The 19442-nt window shown below is 42.0% G+C and overlaps 1 protein-coding gene across 1 annotated transcript; it reads left to right on the top strand.

Annotated features, from left to right (window-relative positions):
* The first annotated feature begins 574 nt into the window (after positions 1-574).
* On the top strand, positions 575-19234 carry LOC146179160 (uncharacterized). The gene is made up of 3 exons (XM_084580131.1): positions 575-1123; positions 1771-1958; positions 18261-19234. The coding sequence occupies exons 1-3, from the start codon at positions 819-821 to the stop codon at positions 18818-18820; spliced, it is 1053 nt and encodes a 350-aa protein (XP_084436257.1). The 5' UTR covers positions 575-818; the 3' UTR covers positions 18821-19234.
* Positions 19235-19442: the final 208 nt, after the last annotated feature.

Here is a 19442-nt window from a genome sequence, read left to right as displayed (position 1 = left end):
TGGGGAGCTATTGCAACTTTTGTTTATTTTTCCTGGAGGATTAGTGTGAGTTGAAGAGCAAGAGGAGCATGATTTTTGATCGCCGACATTTTTCACGTTCATGAAATTAAAAATCTTCATGTTGTGGAGACAACTGATGGAACACTGATTGCTTGTATACATTGTCTTGTTTTACTTGGTTTCATTATTCTCCTACTAAGTTTCCATTCATATGTGTTTTACAAGTTTACAATGGTCCATTTTCTTTTATCACGTTGGTAGAAAAGCATCCTTGCCTGGTGTACCACTTTAGCATGTTTCACTTTTATTTATGCCTGGCACTGTTTGTTGCTTTATTTCAGCATATGGTGTAGACACAGATAAGTCTGCATTACTGTATGCCGATCAGAAACTGACAACTGCATGTTCAAGCTTGGCGTTTCTTACATTCATTTTTCTTGAGATGTGTTTAAGGGGAAGCAGTGCAGAAAATAGCAGTTCTGCATTTACCATAGAATATGACTGTGCAGCAGGCAGTCTAGTACCTGTCAAACCTGGCATATTAAAGCATGCTTCTTTAATGATAAAAGGATCAGTGGGTGAATCAACTATTTGATGCCTTTATAACTTTGTTATTATTTGATTCATCTGCTATACGCTATTTGTGCACTTTCATCCTGACACTGCATGGCAACCTCAAGACAGAAAATCAGGTTTCAAAGCCAGATTTTCTTGAATATTTTTGTGGTGAATTTTGACATGAGAGCATTCTTTGGTTTGGTGAATTCTTCTTTGGTGAGTCAGATGCCATTTCTGTACTGACACCCAGCATCTCGATCATGCTTGATGTTACACCATTTGCTTCATTCCTTTGTGCAGGAGGGCATCGTTTCCAGTGCTGCCATTGCAGAAAGCACTTTGCAACAAATGGTGCCCTGATAATTCACCTGCGCGTCCACAGGGAGGACAAGCCCTACCAGTGCAACCAATGCAACAAGAGCTTCGAAATTCGAAACAGCCTGACGCGCCACATTCGCACCCACACAGGCTACAAACCATACCAGTGCCACATTTGTCCCAAGGCCTTTATACAGAAGTCGGACTTGAATCGTCATCTGCAATCGCACATGTGTGGAACACGGTTGTAAGGTCTTGCTTATGTGGATTTGGCAGCAGCTGCAGATCAACATGAACATAATATATTGGCCTAAATGATTGGTTATTCAGGAATGCTGTAGAATGGTCGATCAGCATTGGGTAGTGTTGTTGCGGGCAGCCTTTGCATATTTTAGGAATCTGCCTCCTGTACAGCCGTTGGAGACCTGGTTGTGAAATGTTACACATTTTAGTCCTTCTAAAGGTTATAACAAACTGCTTTCTACAAGTGAACTGTTAACAGCGGCATCAAGGATGCCCACTATATATAGTCATAGATGAAAATGTTCTTGCAAATGCTATTTTGTTCTGGTTTATAACAATTTCTGGCACCAAGCTGTCTGACTTTATGTGTTATTAAGAGGACTGATGTTGAAGAAGCCTGCCTTGGAGTATTAGGGCGAAAGCCTTATTTGGCCCATGGTGAAAATCTCACGTGGACGTGATCTCTTCGTGAGATCTGTCCGCGAGATGTGACCGCAGGATATCAGCAGGATTCTGTTTAACGTCCTTTGAGAAATAAAATCATCCTCTACCGAGAATCAAACTCCTACCGCTCCGATCACCAGCCGAGCGTGTTAACCGACTAAGTCACGATGGGCACGTGAGAAACATATCTTAATTTTTCTTGTCTAGTGTTTCTGCCATCTCTATAACAGCATACAGGTGCAACGACGCCGCCTTCACCCCGGTCTCCAAGAGGGTATGTGGACCACACCATCTGCTGCCAGCTATGAAGACCAAGCGCACGCCATCACTGTTGAGTGGAGCTACTCACTTCAAATCTGTCATGAAAGATGCTGCCGTCTTGCACTGTGTGTTTGGTGGGGTTCTGTCAGAGAATTTTTGTTTTTAAGATTGGCTGCGAATGTTTCCTTCTGGTATGGGCACGGTTTCGTTGTGAGCGGGCGAAAGAATCCTCTCTTTTTTTTTTTTTTCTTTTTTTTTTCTTTTTTTTTTGAGGAGCACATGGTTTCATTTCATTATGAGTGGATGGAAGAATCCTCTCTTTTTCTTTTTTTTTTCTGTGGAAAACAATAGTTTTGTTGGAAACTGGGGCTCTTGCACTTGTTTTTTCGTGCAAATGAGAAAGGATATCTCTGTCATGGTTCATCGCATGTTTTTATTTGTTTGAAAATACTTAATGAAGCCTAAATTATTTGCTTTTTTTTATGGCTTTTTCTTCCCAGGTCAATAAGGTACTATATATTTGCTGCCACATTTTCATATTGTGGTTGTTGCAGGAGTTGATGCTTTATCATCACACCTTGTACAAGCTTTTCTGAGTGATATTCAATGTACATGTTTGTTGCATGAAAGTAACGCTACCAACATCTGAGGCAAAATTCTAGCTCTAGCACTTGCAGTGATGGCTATGTTTCTTGACTGAGGGTCATTTAGTAATAGTTTGTGTTATGAGTATTTTAAAAAAATTGATTTTTTAGAGCCTTTTTATATTGGCTACTCTCAAAAATGAAAGATCTCAGAAGCCTCCTTACATCATAACTCAGCTTTTGCGCACAAAAAAAAAAAAACAATGCACCATTACTATATTGACCACCGCTGTGACTTGGCACTTTGTGATCCACCTGGCTCTTTGAGACAGGTGTAATTTATCTGCACCTGAAGCATAATACTGCCAAAACACTATTTCTTTGGTTAACTTGCATGCTCAGCAAATATGCCTTGTGTATTATGAAACCTGTGCGGTTTCTATAAGCTGTTTAAGAGGTGGGGACTTGAATTATTATCTATGCTCAGTTTACATTCACAGATCAAGACAAATGCTTTTCCCAGAGGTCTCCACATATCACCATCTTGCATCAGCTGTGGACCACACTACGGTAACAAATTTTGTAATCACGAATTGCAAATATACAGTCATCTGAACACGGCTATGTTTTAATTCCTTCCTTTCCTTTCAAATTCATTTTGCTGTCCTAAAGACTGTAATTACTTATTTTCTGGATCACACGTTTTTGCTCAGGTCCATTTTTTTCACCTTAATTTCTGCAACATTATTGATAGCTCGAGTTCATTCTTTTCGATTTAAAACAGTCCGGCATTAGGTATATCATTTTCGTCTCCATGGCCAACTATTTAATCTGAAGCTTTTTCATTAGCTGTCAGGTTTGAAACTTTAAAGTTTGCATCTGCAAGATTAATAATAATAATATTTGGTTCATAGGAAAGGAAGGGTGCAGTATCTGTCACACTTGTTTTGTGGACACCTGAACCATGCTGTAAGGAAACGGAGGAATGTGGGAGTGATAACGGAAGGAGAGAAAGGGGTGCCATAGTGGAGGGCTCCAGAGTAACCTCTACCACCTGGGGATCTTTAACGTGCACTGACATCACACAGCACATGGACGCCACTTTGTTTCGACTCCATCGAAACTCAGCCACCGGCGGTTGATCGGGATCAAACCAGGTACTTCGGCACAGTAGTCGGGCGTCTTACCACTGCACCACCGTGGCAGGGTGTTTTTGTGTTCAGCAGTATGACTGAGATATATGTTGCACATCACTTGAGAATACTTGTTACCAGGTTCTATGCAGTCAGTCCTTCTTAGGGTAACATCTTTCTTACAGTCCAGATCTGTATACAGTGCCCTTTTACCACTTGTGATTATAAGTTGTTTACCGCTTTACAAAAGGTAAGGGTACCATCCTGATTGATCCATGCTGCCCTTACCTTTTGCAGTGCTGCAAACAGCTTGTAAGGTGGAATATAGTGGTTGGTGTGTACAATGACAGGGATGCAAACCTTTTTCTTCTTATGGTGCCGAATAGGGGTTCTTGTAAAGTAATCAACCATTCCTTTTGTTTTTCTTCAGTGCATTCTAGTCTTGCCAACAGGAAGAGCAGCAGTGAAGCATAGTTTTGGCTACTTCTTTTTTGCATTGTAGATGTTTTAAGGGATTTAACATCGTGCCTAATGCTGAAGTGTCTGTACAGTTCGCACCAGTTGTAGGCATGCATGGCCAGCATTCAATAGTTGACATGCATGCACACATAGTATTCTAAAATGCACACTTTTGATAACTATGTGCTTTGTGTCAGCATCCTTTTGTCTATATATGCTGTAACTTTTCCATTTAAAGTTGGATGCAAATTGTTTTATTTTGTACCAATTTTTTGCAAATAATTTATTTAACTGCTCCAATGTACTCGACCAGTTTAGTACCCTTGTGCATACTCATCCCCATTTATTTCTAGTCATTGCTTGTTTTTTTAGCCCTATAAATTATATGCTTTCGTTGTTTTTATAAGGGACAATTTTAAGCTTGGACAGAACTGTATTATTAATTATCATTTTCATACTATTGGTGGTGTCTAGTTTCTTCATTTCTGTTTGCAGTGTACATTGTTGATAAATCAAATGTTGTATATAGTTTTGCATTTTGTTTCCTAGCAATCCCGTGCAGTTCTTGCCGAATCTCCCAAAGAGCACCTAACTGATTGCTATCCACTGTGCTGTGTTCCGTGCTTTGCAATATAAAAGGCGTGCAGATCTCACCTATTGTTGGCAGTTTCAATGCCCATGAGAATTAATGACAATGTACATGATATTCCCATTTATGTCATGTGTTCATGAACTGGCTGTTTTTAATGCTTTTTCTTGATTAGTATAATGTTAGGCTTGAGAGAAACTGCATTTTCTAATTTTCATACTGCTAAATGTGGCTTTCTTTCCTTTAATACATTTCGGAAATTTCAAGTTGTCTATAAGGTTGAGGAAATTAAAAGTTTTATTGTTTACACATTTTGTTTCCTAGCACTGGGTGCAATTACTGTCAAACCTTTCAAAGAGCACCTAACTAATGGCTGCTCACTGTGAAATGTGGCATATGCTTTGCAAAAAAAAAAAAAAAAAAAAAGCACAGTTCTTACCATCTATATGGCAGCTGCAGTGTCTGAGAATTATTGATCGGCAGTGGTACATCAGTTTAGTTTGCATTGTAACAGATCGTATGGAAGGGCACTGCTGTGTCTGATGGTTGCAGCCTAGTTGTTGGAACATCTGATGAGATGGTTTATATTTTCATACCCAATAGTGGTGTTGAATACCCTCTATAAATACACGAGCATTTCAGACAATTTTGCTGAAATTAGAAATGAATAAATAATTTTGAGCACTACAGGAGACTCCACAGCTAATTTTAGAATTTAGAATCTATCTTGAGGATTTCTACAAGGTGACTCTTAAGACATCTTGATTCAAGCCCTAACACTTTTGCAACTAGTTAGATGACGACTACAAAAAGTATGAAAAACTTCTGTTCGCCTCTAAAAGTTCTACGAAAAGCTCTACGAAATGTTCTTGAAAAACACTTTGTAGCCTAAATAGCAGGAGCATTAGCCCAGCAAGGAGACATTTACAAAATGTCTGAAAGGTATCTGGAAATATCTTGCAACACATTTATTAGGTGTCTGGGCAAGATGTTTTTCATACGTTTAGAAGTTGTCTGAAGCTTCACATTGGGATCTCTCAATGACTGCATGGTTGAACATCTTGCCTAAATTTATCTGAAAGATGTTCAGTTGTCAGAATATGAATTAAAAACATGACATGAGCTCCATAACTACATGCCCTGTGATAATTAAGCAGCTGTAGACGTTTAGATCTTGCATGTTGTCATCTTGTCTTGAAATTCATTACACATGGGCGCGTTCAGAGCACTGGGCCTCCAGAATTGCGCTCCGATCAGGTTACAAAAATTATATAGCTGCCACAAACGTGTCAATCAGCTATGGTGAACAGGTCCGCCAGTCAAAATCGACCAGTAGGAGCGAGCGCGACTAGCTGTTCGGTTTGTGGCAGCTAGGTTTATGGCAGGTGTTTTGATATGATTGGAGCATAATTCGGCCCCTAGTGAGCACGGATTGTTTACTTGGCTATCCAGAAAGCTGCCATGTCTCTCTCTCTCTCTCTCTCTCTCTCTTTTTTTTTCTTTTTTTTTTTTTTTTTTTTTTTTTTCCCCAGCTCGCAGGTGGTGCCGTACAAGTGCTGAAGCAGTTTTTGCAAACGCTTTCGTCTGCTGGAATTGAACGGCGGCGCAACACGGAAACAAACACAGACAAGAAAGAGACACCAATGAAGTACCTTTCGTCTGCTTTCGTGCACAGCCAGTTGGGCTACTTCAGTCTTGGAAGAAGTTCGCGAGCAGTAACTGCAAGCTGACCCCGCCAATTGCAAGCTGAGTTCTGAACTCAAACTCTTCGTGTTCAGGCATATCACGCTCCGTTCGCGAAAAGCATAGATTGATTCGCGACTGTGTTGTCTATCTTTAGTATTACAGGCGTTCTGGAGATCAACGGGCTCGCGCCGTCACTGCGGAAAAAATTGCGCCGTGGTGACCGATGGTTTCCATCGTCTGCTATAGCAGACGACGGCGGGACCTTGTGACCCTGTCATCGTAGCGTTTTGCCAAAAACGAAAGTCAAATTTTTTTTTAACTTCATATTTTGTGCTTGTTTTATAACCACAGGTTTTTGCTTCAAGAGTAATTTATTTAAAAAATGTTTAAAGTTGCGTATATTTTTGTCGAAAGGTATGATCGCGTTCTCACAGCAGTCGACATGGGTCGACTTTGCTCGGTTGCTCTTTCTCTTTGCTTTGCTTACAAGTTACATGCAGAGTCTTGGCAGATATTTTGGCGGAGCTTTGGACGGAAGTGTTGCTTGTGCTCGAGCATCTCCAGCTTTTCGCTTTTTAGTGGTTTAGCTCTTCTCTAGCGAGTTCAGAGTTCTCACCATTTACGTCGATGCACTCGGTTCGATCCTTTACGTCAAAAGGACATCCTTTTTGACGTAAAAGCGTCCGGTCAAAGTGCGAAACACAAACTCAAGATACAAAAGCTAAACCACTAAAAAGCGAAAAGCTGGAGATGCATGAACACGAGCAAAACTTCGGCGTCAGCAAACTGTAAACTAAACAAGGAGAAGGGTCAAGGCGGATGGCAAGAGCAACGGCCACTAAAATCGACTGCTGTGAGAGAACGCGATCATATCCCTTCCAAATATGCGAGAGGGCAAGTTTTATGTCTGATGTCCCTGCATGAAATCTGAGGTATCGAGGTGATGTCCTGTTTCCAGTGGCCGTATATCAAGTTGCATAAGCAGTGAGAGCCGTGAACCGGCAGCGCGCACTATGAATGCATGCAGTTGAAATGCATTTTCTACATTTTACGCGTTTACCCGTTAACTCTAGCCGGACATTTCTGTGGCAGTTGGATTAGTTAACGACGAAGGCACAACTTCAGTGGTTTTCGACTTGTAACGAACTCTGAAAGCACGTGTAAAATCTGCGTGTATCGTATGTGTGCTGGTTGTCAAGTCTGTCTGTAGCAGATATTGCTGGCAGTTTTGTGTAGTACTTGCGTCAACGGCATAAGGGCAAAGAGATGGGAGAAAGATGTACTGCTGGCCAAGCAGTACATCATTGAAGATGATGGCAGTCACAATTAGAATATAATGCAGCATCAGTTCCATCTGTTGTTCGACACGTGAAGTTGGCAGTAGTAGAACTACGGACCTCGAAGCTTACCATGCCTGTGAAGGCGAACCATGCTACTCTGCGAGCACCTGCGTGCAATTTCATCTGTACTAACTGTTTTAATGGGCTTGATAGCCACAGTTTCTGTGTGATAATTTTTTGCATGTATTGGCTGCGTTTTTGGGTCCTGTGATGCGATTTATTTTCTAGCGGGGAAGTGCTGGGTGTTATGCAAGCTGGCATTTCCTGATATTTTTTATGTTTTTAAAGACAAATAAACGCTCTTCAAAGCATGCACTAATTAAGTAAGCTGCTGCTCAGTTTCAAGCACTCCAAGTTTATGATCACGAATTAACATGCTAACCAATGTCCGCATTGTAATAAGTTTCATGTTTGGGTTATTTGTCATGTCGACTGCATGTCTAGATGAGTGTAATGGAATGTTAATCTCTAAGGCAAGAAAGTGTGGCCTCCACCAAGTGCAGTTATTTCTAACAGTTTATGCAACATTTACATTTTGTCATTTCTCCCACAGCTCATTTTTCACCTGACATTGTATGTACACGTGCGGGAATAAGTTAATGGAGCACACTTTTTCATTCAAATTAAAATCACGCCTTCTGTACTGGAGACAAGAAAGCAGTATTTGTCCAAGTGAAAGGGTACCAGTGTCTACTGCCAGTCTGCACATACTGCGACTGCCAGTTTCAATCATGCAACGCATGAAAAATTTTAGAATGAAATAGCGTGCTCCGTTTACTTTTGTCCGCATTGGTACAGCTAGAAGCAACATGACAGGGAACACAGAAGCATGTGGCCTTCGCATTTCGCAAAGTGCTGCCGCCAAAAGAAAATGGGAATGGGTGGCACCAGGGGTATGCTTGGAAAAAGCAGGCGACCAAGCTTACTTTTCATGCACTTTTATCACTGATTCTTGTCGCATGTCAGCAGCAGCACTTTGCAAAGCATGGAGGCCATACGCTCCTGTATTACCTCTCATATTGCTTCTAGCTGCACATAGAAAGGTTCTGTGGATAAATAATGCGAAAGGGCAAAAAAAGTGGGCGCAACCTCACCACCTGCTATGTTGTGCACCTGAGCTGCGAGCGACCTGAAATAAAAGTGACAATAGAGGAGATAGGGAGGCAAAACAGATGGGACGATTAGCTAGAGAATACTCATGCAGCTATATTCAAGGCTATATTCCCATTAAAAATATTGTGGAGCAGCTCAGGCATCCAATGTCCTGGCTCTGTTTGCTGTGTATGATAGCAGTCACTGTTTTATATATTTGGCCCAAGCCCTGTGCACATGTATATAGAGGTGTGGACATACGTAAGCAGAGCACGTTTTTCTGTTCTAATTACAATCACACGTTCGGTATTGGACATAAGAAAAAAGGGTTGCCTAAGTGAAAGTGCACTGATGTCTACTACCAGGCTGTATGCACCACCATGGCGAGTTTGAATTATGCAATATGGAAAAAAAATGTTAGAAGAAAATAATGTGCTTTTCAGTTACTTTTATTTCCTGCACGCAGAGGTGAACTGTTGACATGGTTATATTATTAGAAATAATTTCTGACATTTATTACGATCTTAAGAGTGCACCTGAGCTATGGAAATGGCATAGTGAGCTGCTCCCATATTACTTTCGACTTCAATAAAGGCACAAACAGGAATCCCATAATTTCAATTCCAGCAGCAGAATGGCTTAGCCACTAAGACAGCACTGTAGGTAACTACAGGTGTGGCATGTTTGTCATTGTACAGGTCTGCTGCCTGGGTTCATTTCTCACCTGCATTTTTTGCAGCCATCTCAGCTTCGAGACAATGTCATCTGTTCGCTGCACTTTATGCTGTTACAGTTCTTGTGTCCTGGCTGGCCATGCCATGCCGCATGTTCATCTATTCTTTCTATCTTCCTAGCACTCATTCTTCAACATGTACCAATGAGCCCATATTCACCCTCTTCTGAATTTCCGCAGTGCTTTCCTCTCGCTACAGGTGTTCCTCCATCCTTGTTAATTATCTCTGGAAAATCTTTGAGAGTACCGCTTTTTGGTTAAAACAAAATTAATTGAGATTCATTGGGCAAATAGGCTTCCCCTCCCACCCTTCCTCAACTGCAATTTTTGTTACAATAGTTTGGGACCGCTTGACACCGGTCAGTTTCTTACATTATTGTGGTTGTGACACACGAACGTAACCAATACTGATTGTTTAAAGTGAGAGGCTTCTAAAAAAAAAAAATCTGTGAGCACTAAAGCGATATCTTTAGTGCTCACATCATTCAAGTTCATGTTATTCCGATACATTAGCAGCTCTCGGGTGCCGTAATACAACTTTATACTTTCATTTCGCTATATATACTCTGGTTTATGAACCATTGTGGTTGGGCCACTTAGCACTATAATTTGTTTAATCATTTGTGGAGCTAGTATTTGGCGCATAAGCTTCGGAGTGGTATCAAACTATTCAGCGTGTTACGGAGCTCAAAATTACTGGTCAAGTCAGAACCTAATGTAAGCATAGGGATTCGGACCGACGACCTTTGCCATCCCAAACCATACCTCCCTTGGACCATCGCACAGCATGCCAGCTGTGGAGAGGAGTGGGAACGCTGTTTTTTAGGGCAGTGCAAAGGAAAAGTGCAGTATCTGTCACACTTCTGGTGGGCACCTGAACCGCATCATAAGGAAAAGGGAGGAAGGAGGGACTGAAAGTAGAGAGAAAAAGCTACCATAGTGGAGGGCTCTGGAATAATCAGAATTGGTTCGTAATATAAAACCTGGCCAGGAAGCTTACCAAGTGCGGAAGCGGTCCAAGATCAAAGCGGCAGTAGCGACTGTGGCTGCAGTGAATGACTAATGCTAGTGCAGCTCAAGGATAATTGAACCTCTGCAGTCTCTTTTTTAATGACAACATTAGGGGGCTGAAATTTGCACAACTGACATATGCTGAGCTCCTTTCTGATATATATATATATATATATATATATATATATATAATCAGTTTTTTTAATATATAATCAGCTCTGTTAAATGTATAATGTGTACACAATTTTTTCAAATAATTAACACAGATAAGCATCTTAAAGCACTCTGGGAAGCTCTTACAAGCCACAGAATGCTGAAATCTATTTGAAATAATTTAATTGCATCATCTTGAACAAAAAAATATAGTGAGAAGTAGTGTGTGATTTTCTTCTTGTGTCAGCCTTTTGTTATGAAACAATATTAAAAGTATGATGAGATAGTGATATGAACAAGATTTACACACTCTATGCACCCCAGGAATGATCTGTGCGAGAAATTTAATTGTAATTTAACAAGTGCAAGAGAAAAAAAAAAGTGCCCACAAACTTAGAAAATGGCCAAAAACATCAGCCTGAGAAGAGCTGAAATGAAAGTTTATTTACATGTAGGTGCTAGAATTCTCAGTCAAATTACATGAAATTTGGTACTTTTATGGTCCGAAATGTTATCCACTAGACCACAAGACGAACTGGCCTACAGCATAGGTTTTGCCCTCACGGTTCTTTCGAACAGAATCCTGGCAGTAGCGATGTGCCTAGCTTCAGTAGTCAGTTTGACAGGGTTTCTTTTTTTCTTCCTTTTTCTTGTTGCTCTCAAGGCTCAGTCTGACAAGTTGCTTCAAAGAAAGGACTCATAGCTCTTATTTTCTCAAAGCTTTGATAGGCTAAGAATGTCGCAAAACTTCTTAGCTGGTCATGTCCAAGGCCAATCGAACATGCGACAAGCACTGGTTTTAACGTTGGTTGTGAAGCTATCTCGTGAGTGGGAGGTGGGGGGGCCCTTCTGTGCCGTTTCACATCGCAGCCTTCACGGCCAGCAAGATTAGTGTGTTGCTATGTATGTGCAGCAGAAACTGCTGCACACCTGAGCTCCAGGAAAGAATCAAGGCCCTTTCGCTTGTTTGTGATCTCGACTACTGTGAGTTCACACTTCCCGCGTGTCCCGCACATAGCACCACTCACGAGTCAGGTCTGCATTTAAAGTTCACAGATAACAATGCTTGTGCTGGTTCTGATGTGAGCTGTCTCGTCATCTCAGAATGCTGCCAGCTTCTTTGACATGCTCACAAAGTTAAAAGCGTTGCTGGTACGATCGGACATGCTTGACTGTGTGGCGTGAAGGTGTTCTGCTGGCAAGGTGGGCTTGCAGCATACATTGCTTTTTTAGTGCTCCTTTGCTTCTGTTTGTGCTTTCCCTTGTACTGGCGCACAGCCCTGCTTCTGCAGAGTTGAAAGTTACGCTTCTTCTCATCGTTTACCATGAAACTTTTGATGGAAAAAAAATTGCTGGGCAGTCGCAAGGGGCGATGCGATGTGAACTGATACGAAACTGCTGCAATAGGTTCACTGCACGGCCACAGGCCAATGGCGGTCTTGCTTTCGGGTTGTGCGATTTAAAAGGCCCAATAGGAACACTCAGAAGATGCAAGAAAGAAGCATTTATCTTCATATTCCCTTGGAAATACAAAACTGTACGATGTACCAGTTGAAACAAGGCATTAGCCATATTTTGCAGCTGCCCACAATGGCGGTAGGCGCCACTACTGTAAGCAACACGGGCTCAAAGATGGTCAAAATTTGGCAGCACTTGCAATTTTTTTGCTTACCGTGAGTCATTCAGATGCGTTTTTAACTAAATTTGTTTTCAGGTATTGTTTTATGTTTTGCTGCATGAAAGTATGATGCTCAAAGTTGGTAAATTAAACGAAAACAAAGATGAAAAATTTCAAAATAATGGCGATTTTTCGACCGAGGCCCTTGAAGGGGGAGGCTATCCTTTAGTACCAACTTCTTTATTTCTTCAGATATTTGATGAAATTTTCAGGGTAGGGTCGCAGCACAAGCATTTGAATAGCTACCAAGTTTCTCTTAGAGCTGCTGGGTTCACTAGTTTTCAAGTTAGAGAAGTATATCAAAGTGGTTTACATAGGACCCATAGGACAGGCCTGGAGTATTTGAAAAGTGTGCTGGCACTGTGAAATTGATTATAGTTATTCTTCGATAGTTACCCCAGCGCAAGACTAAGCTCTTCCTAAACTTCTTTGCTAAATAATTTTACCGCAGTCCTAAAATTAGTGCTACTAATTAGACCTGCTGTAACCAAATTTTCATTGTTTATTATTAATTCCAGACAATATTTCGAAAAAAAAATGGGATTGCCTTGCCCTCAGAAACTTATTGAGGTATAGAATAAAAGAAACCTCGCAAAATTCTGATCAGTGGTTCCTGAGATACGGTTGTCCTAAGCAGCCACACTAGGCAAAAAATTAGTTCTGATAAGATGGCCCTAGAAGGTAGAGAACAACTTTTTGTTTGTCCGGATATCTTAATGACATATTTAGAGTAGGCTCATGGAATGGACATTTGAATAACTATTAAGTTTCACAGAGCTGTGCAAGCTGGCTCTGAAGTTACAAGAGTATATCATAAGTGTCGCATGGGTCCTGTATACCAGGCCTGGAGAATTTAAAAATGTGTTGGCATTGTGAAATTCATTGTAATTTTTGGATAGGTATCACAGGGCAAGACAAGGCCCTTTTTTTCAAATTTACTTGCTTTGTAAGTTCCATTGTAGCAGTTTCTAGGACGCTGCAGGCATTGATGCAGTCATCGGTGGCACATGTTGACGGCCTTCATAGAACGCTTCTGTGCACCGAACACGTACCGCATATTGAGTTATCGTAAATGACCACACAACTATTGACACATTGCATGAAACCATTCGGAGAGCATGGTGAGAAGCTGTAGAGACTGCGATTGAAAAAATGACGAAAGACAAAGAGATTGCTTGAAGCACAATGACAGTCAACAATGAGAGAAAAGAGCTGCAACAGACGACGCGCTAGGGCAGCCTATGAAGGCCATCGTGTCAGCGCGTGCAGCAGCCATTGGCGGTCGCCTGATCCCCCGCATCTCTCGCTGAACCTGCGCTTCATCCTATCACATCTCGAATGTGATCACGGGAAACTCAAAAGCCTCCGCAAGGCTCCTAATCCGAAGTGAGCCATACCTCAACGGGGCCACCATCACTATTGCCAAGGGCAAAAGAAACCGCAAAAATTCACAAACAAAACAAGACCAAAATGGTGGTGCTCGGTTTGGCAGGAGAAGAATGGTGAGTGAGCAGAGTTTGGGCATTTTCGGCGCTGCCCACAACTCAGGGACTGCCGCAGTTTGTTCTGTAATCAATTTCCCATATTTCTATGAGTTCAGCATGCTTGTACATAACGGGTAGTTTATAAAACATACTACCGGAATATTTATCTCTTCCAAAAATCGAGGTCTCGCAATTTTTCGGTTTTCGAACTTACCATGCAAGATATGCATTTTCTTTCATGTCAATGATTTTGTGTCTTGCAGCATGCTGTGCCAGCCATTCTGAGGACTTGATACAAGTGCTGAGAGGCAAGGTGTGACTGTTCTGGGAATTAAACATGAGACTGCAACAAAGGCTACAGTAATGCTGATAAAGGCTGTTGCCATGATAGCTGACAGCGTTTGTGCCCACGTTTCACCAGCCTTTGTATCATCTGTTGAAGTCGAGCTGAAAATGAGTCACATCAGCAAGTTTGGACAACATGGTCCTCTCAGAGCAAGTCCTTTGCCATGGGCTTGTACTATTTCCACAACCTAAACGGGTACAAATATTGTAGATGCCTTCTCAAGCTCGGTTGCTGCAGCTTTGGCTTCAGCATGTTCCACTATGAGTTCGGTTTTGTTCGAAAGTTTTTGAGCTGCCAAAGTAGTTTGCGGGTTCTTTTTCGCATATGATGAAATGCATGTACAAGCCGTCAGCAGACAGGTTGTTTGACATGTACTGATAATGGTGATGCAGACATCCTGAAGTAAGCAGGATCTCCTGCAACAAGTTATTTCAACGCCTTAATTGTACAGGTGTAGAAATCAGCCAAATAATGAATCCCTCTATTCTGGCTTAACTGCAATCTTGCCTGCCCTAGTAAACATGACAAGCCGGTTTGTGTTTGAGAGACCAATAAGGTCAACTTCATTAAAAAAAGGCTACAGCCTGTCGGAACTGTTGATGGGGAGGAGATTGCGAGCAAAGCTTCCTCTCTCCCTCGAATGCTTGTTCTCCTGTTTGCCAGAGGTCACGAAACTCAGAAAATTCGAAATACAATACTGCGAACACGCCATGGTGTACGGCAACTTCCCAACCTTCTCGAGGGGGATAAGTCTGTTTTGTAGACGTGAAGCGAGAAAGGAATGTGGTGGTGCCTGCCAATGAGCCTAAATCGTATTTTGTTGACAGCAGGGACTGCACTGTGCGGTGAAATCGGATTCATCGTGACTCTTTTTTTTCAAGCTCGGGAAAGAAAAGCAAAACAGCCAAGATGACAATGAGGCATCTTCTTATGGAGACACACATGCAGACAAGGCAGACAAGCTGATGTTATCTTTGTTTTGTGTATATTGAACATTTTGAGAGGAAATGCAGTGTTATTACTTGCTTGACAACTTCTAATATCCTTGGAAGCACAAGGTGAGCTCCAGTTTTTCATATTATATAGCCATAGTAGGAGCTATTGCCATGTACCATTTCTTAGTTCAAGGACATCCAATATAAAGCATAACTTGATATATTTGCAACATATTCACAGCCCCCCAACAACCTTTGATAACTAACTCAAACTTGTGTTTATGAGTTAGTTTCCCTTGAAGTGCAAGCAGCACTTTAGTACTGTTATAATTATCTCGAAGTGCAGTGTGACTTGATGTTTTACTTTGGTGTTTAGAAATTGTGTTACAGTCAGAAAACTTGTATCTGATGTCTGCACTTGCATGTTTCATCCTTGAATTAGATGTCTCTGGAGCAGCAGAATGTCTGTGGGTCTATTTGAAATGCTATATTATACATGACATTCGTTTGAAATGGTTCATGCATTTACCATGTACAGGTGCAGGCAGAAATAAACGGAGCGCATGGCACGAGAAAAAACTGCACGTCAGCGCCGCCTAACCAATCTGGCAGAAAGCACAAAATTGCCATGCGCATGAGTGCACCCCTTGCGGAAAGTGGGAATTTCAGAATGTGAGGACCGCTGCCTGGATACAACGGATACCGTGGGTGTGGCACTACAGTTTAATCGCTTCATCTGAGACGACAGTAGATCTGTTTCCATCGAAAATGGCCCTTATATTTTGAACTTTTGTTGCCACTTTAACTCAGTGGCGCCTCGCTAGCAACCAAATGTTCTCGAAATACTCGATGTGCCTCCACAGTTTCTGGTCTGTTTCATAAAAGTACTATTTATCTTCGCCTTGCAGTAACAGGATGCCAACGCAGCAGCAATACATGCATCCTGTTCGTCCTTCCTGCAACACACTGCTTTTGCACTGACACCTCTGGTTCCTGAGCTTAAAATGGAAAGACAGCACCACTCCTCATCATTTCCAGCAGTTTTTTTAGTGCAAGAACAGCCCTTTATTAAGAAGCCTGATAAAAAAGGGGGATATGCTGAAGCGTCGACCTTTGGCTTTTCTTGAAGGATGCTGGCAACTGCCATTCATAATAACGTGAATCCAAAATCAAGAATTCAGCCAACTCATGCCCAAAATTTAGTGATTCAGTGAGCCATGAGTTGCACACACCACGGCAGAAAATATTTACAACGCAACAGAATGAAGGCATACGCCTCAAAGTACGAGTCCTCATGTTTAGCAAAGGTTGTGCCAGGTACGGGTCACTGAGCCATGAGGAGCACAAGAATATGATACAAAATGCTTCCCACCCAGTAGAAAGATGGTGCAAGTCTTGTAGTTCGAGTCATCCCTTGCAGCAAAGAAGGTTGTATCGTTGGCTTGTAGGAGCAAGGCAAAGACAAAGGGTAACAATATTAAAGATGAAAAACGAAACTGTACTGGCAGCCCAAGTATTTCAAGCGGGTCGAGTATTTTTGAGTTCCAGAGAAAACAAAAGTTCAAAACATGCGGGCCAACTGGGGCAGAAACGCACCTAAGCTGTCTGAGATGAAGCTGGTTAACAATAGCGCCACCTCCGCAGCCTCTGCCTTATCCAGGCAGCGGTTTGCACATTCGGAAATGCCCATTCGCTGCAAAGGGCGTGGCAATTCAATCACGATCATCAGTTCAACGCTGATGCCATTGAAATGCAAGGCATGCGAAGCAATGGGAAGGTCGGCTCGGCTAGGCAGCACTAACCCGCAGTTTTTTCTTGTGCTGAGCACTCTGTTTACTTCCGTCTGCACCTGTACCTGCTTATGCTGCTAGTATTTGTTTTGTAACTATGTAATGCATGAGAAATAAAGTAGTAAGGGTAGGTTCTTGGGACAGTGGCTCTGTAATTGGGTTTTAAACTGAAAAACTCACTTTAATTTCTTTTTGTGAAAATCAAACTCAGTTGCAATGCCAGTCTGCTGTGACATGTTTTTTTTTTAAGACAGAGTGCTCAGAAAAAAGAAAAAAAATGAGACTCTGTGGTCTCAGAGTTGCACCAACAAGGAAAATCATTTCTGCAACTGTGTTCTATTGCTTGAATGCAATCAAGCAAGAAGTAAGCTTCATATGTTATATAGTCTGCCCATGTGTTCCAAGGCTGTGCCTTGTTTGGCACCTAAGTCATAAATAGGTCTTGTGTAGGTGATGCTCAAATACATTTGTGACAGTGTTTGCGATTGGTTGGTTGTGACAGGTGATGCTCCATCAGGTATTAGAGGTATAAATGTTTTTTCTGTGCCACTCGTAACGCCGTTTGCTAATTTGCAATCGTATTACTATGACGGTGTCATTTACATCTGTGTTATTCTTCCAGCAAGGCTAAGCATGCCAAATTTCAGAACAAGCTTCATGCAATCTAGCAATTTTACAAGGCTTTTATCTCATTTAGAATACTTAAGCGGTTTTTGTGTGTGTGTGTGTGTTTTGAGTAAGATGGATAATTCGACATTTCGGTCTTTTGACGTCCGAAATAAGCAAGTTTTACTACCTGTTCTGTTATATCAGATGCAAGTAATGTGTCAATTTATGAATTTTATTTTGTTGCCCATTTTCATGGCACCATTGTAGATGGGTGTCGACAGGATTTTATAAGGGGGGTTGGTGGAGACCCCCCCCCCCTCCATACACACACTTTTTTTGCTGTTGGGGTCGAAATAAACATTCCAAAAATTTCTTGTCACGGTGTCAGCCAAAAAATAAGAAAGCAGAAGTGAAGCAGGAGGCTTGTTAGGAGGAGGGGGAGGGGTGGTAAGTGGACCTTTTGCACGCTCCTGCCGAAGCCCATGCATTGCAGTCTGAATACTTTTAGGATGTGTAATCAGGCAGTATATATCATTGTGCACGTCAGATTGAATTAGTGTCAGTCTAGCTTATTTCAATTTCAGTTGCAATATCTACACCCTACATTGAAAAGAATGAGTGTGGACAACATTTACCACTACATTTCCAAAAACTTTTAATTCTGAACAGATACTCGAAGGCTTGCTTTCTACATGTACTCTCATGTTCCGTTATTTGCTTACCTCTACTTTAACACAACAATGACGTTTGCTGTAATGCCATTGCATCGTTACAACAGTGAAAAAGTCTTATTTGATGACTTAGTGACTTTTTGCTTGGCTTCATCCTCTTTCACTTTTGCTTCTGGATGCAGGAAAGCAGCCGTACATGTGCCACGAATGTGGCTACGCCACAATGGCTCTCGAGGACTTCAAGAACCACCAGAGGACACACATTAGCGGGCTTCCTTTTCAGTGCTCCTATTGTGGCAAGAATTTTACAAAGAAGGACCTCCTGACTCAGCACATCCGCGTCCACGCGGGCGCCAGGCCATACAGTTGCAGTCAGTGCAACAAAACCTTTGCATTCAAGACCAACCTGACGAGGCATCTTCGCACTCACACGGGCGAGAAGCCATACAAATGCAGCCATTGCAGCAGGTGCTTTGCGCAGAAACCCCATTTGGCAGAGCACATTCACACCCACACAGGTCAGAAGCCATACCAGTGTGTGCAGTGCGGCAAGAGCTATGCACAGCTTGCTTCACTGACAGTGCACCTGCGTCTCCACAGAGGTGAAAGGCCACACCAGTGCCATTTTTGTCCCATGACTTTCATAACAAAGTTCAACCTAGTTCGTCATCTCCAGTCCCACAACAGGGAAACACTATCATAGTGTCTTTTGCTTGAGGTGATTTGCATGCAGTTTGCATCTGGAGTACTTTGTACTGATCATATTCAGCTGAAGGCATCTGTTTGTTAATGTTGTGTCAAAATTGTGTTATGCTGTTGGCAAGCATTTTTCCATATTGGCAATATGCCTTTGGCTTTCCAGAAGGATATCTTGATAAAGGCCCCATTCTCAATATATGTTACATGGTGCACTGTTAAGTTGATAGCATTGAAGGCCCCATTCATCAGAAAATTCAGTGTTGGCTTTGTTGGCGTCGGTGTTGTGAGCAAAAAATAGTGGGCATGGCGCTGGCAAGTGGTAGCTGGTAGCTGACATGGCCGTGCACTGAATGGATGTAGGGTTACCTGATGTTACGTTTGGCAGGAGTTGCCAACTCGGGATTGTCCTTTTGTATGGGGGGGGGGGGGGGGGGGAGGTGATGTAAGAATCAGTTTGCCAGGACCCTTACATTTTGAGTCAGACACGTTGCCCCTAGGCCACGTAGGTATGTTCATACAGCTTGGTTAACGCGGGGATTTATGTGTCGAGTGGTAGCATACGCTATCACATCATACCCTTAAAGATGGGTAGGTGTCTCTTATATAATGGTTTTCTGAAGTAAGAT

The sequence above is a fragment of the Amblyomma maculatum genome, chromosome 9, assembly GCF_055883805.1.
Source record: "Amblyomma maculatum isolate TAMU_Amacu chromosome 9, ASM5588380v1, whole genome shotgun sequence".
Lineage (NCBI taxonomy): Eukaryota > Metazoa > Arthropoda > Arachnida > Ixodida > Ixodidae > Amblyomma > Amblyomma maculatum.
Note: the sequence above shows the minus strand (reverse complement) of the source record. Positions and strands in the feature narration are given on the sequence as shown.

Coding starts and splice junctions, on each gene's coding strand:
- LOC146179160 (XM_084580131.1), top strand. CDS start 819: ATGCTTGATGTTACACCATTTGCTTCATTCCTTTGTGCAGGAGGGCAT. Junction 1,124..1,770: donor CACATGTGTGGAACACGGTT/GTAAGGTCTTGC, acceptor TTTCTTGTCTAG/TGTTTCTGCCATCTCTATAA. Junction 1,959..18,260: donor CGTCTTGCACTGTGTGTTTG/GTGGGGTTCTGT, acceptor AGTGACTTTTTG/CTTGGCTTCATCCTCTTTCA.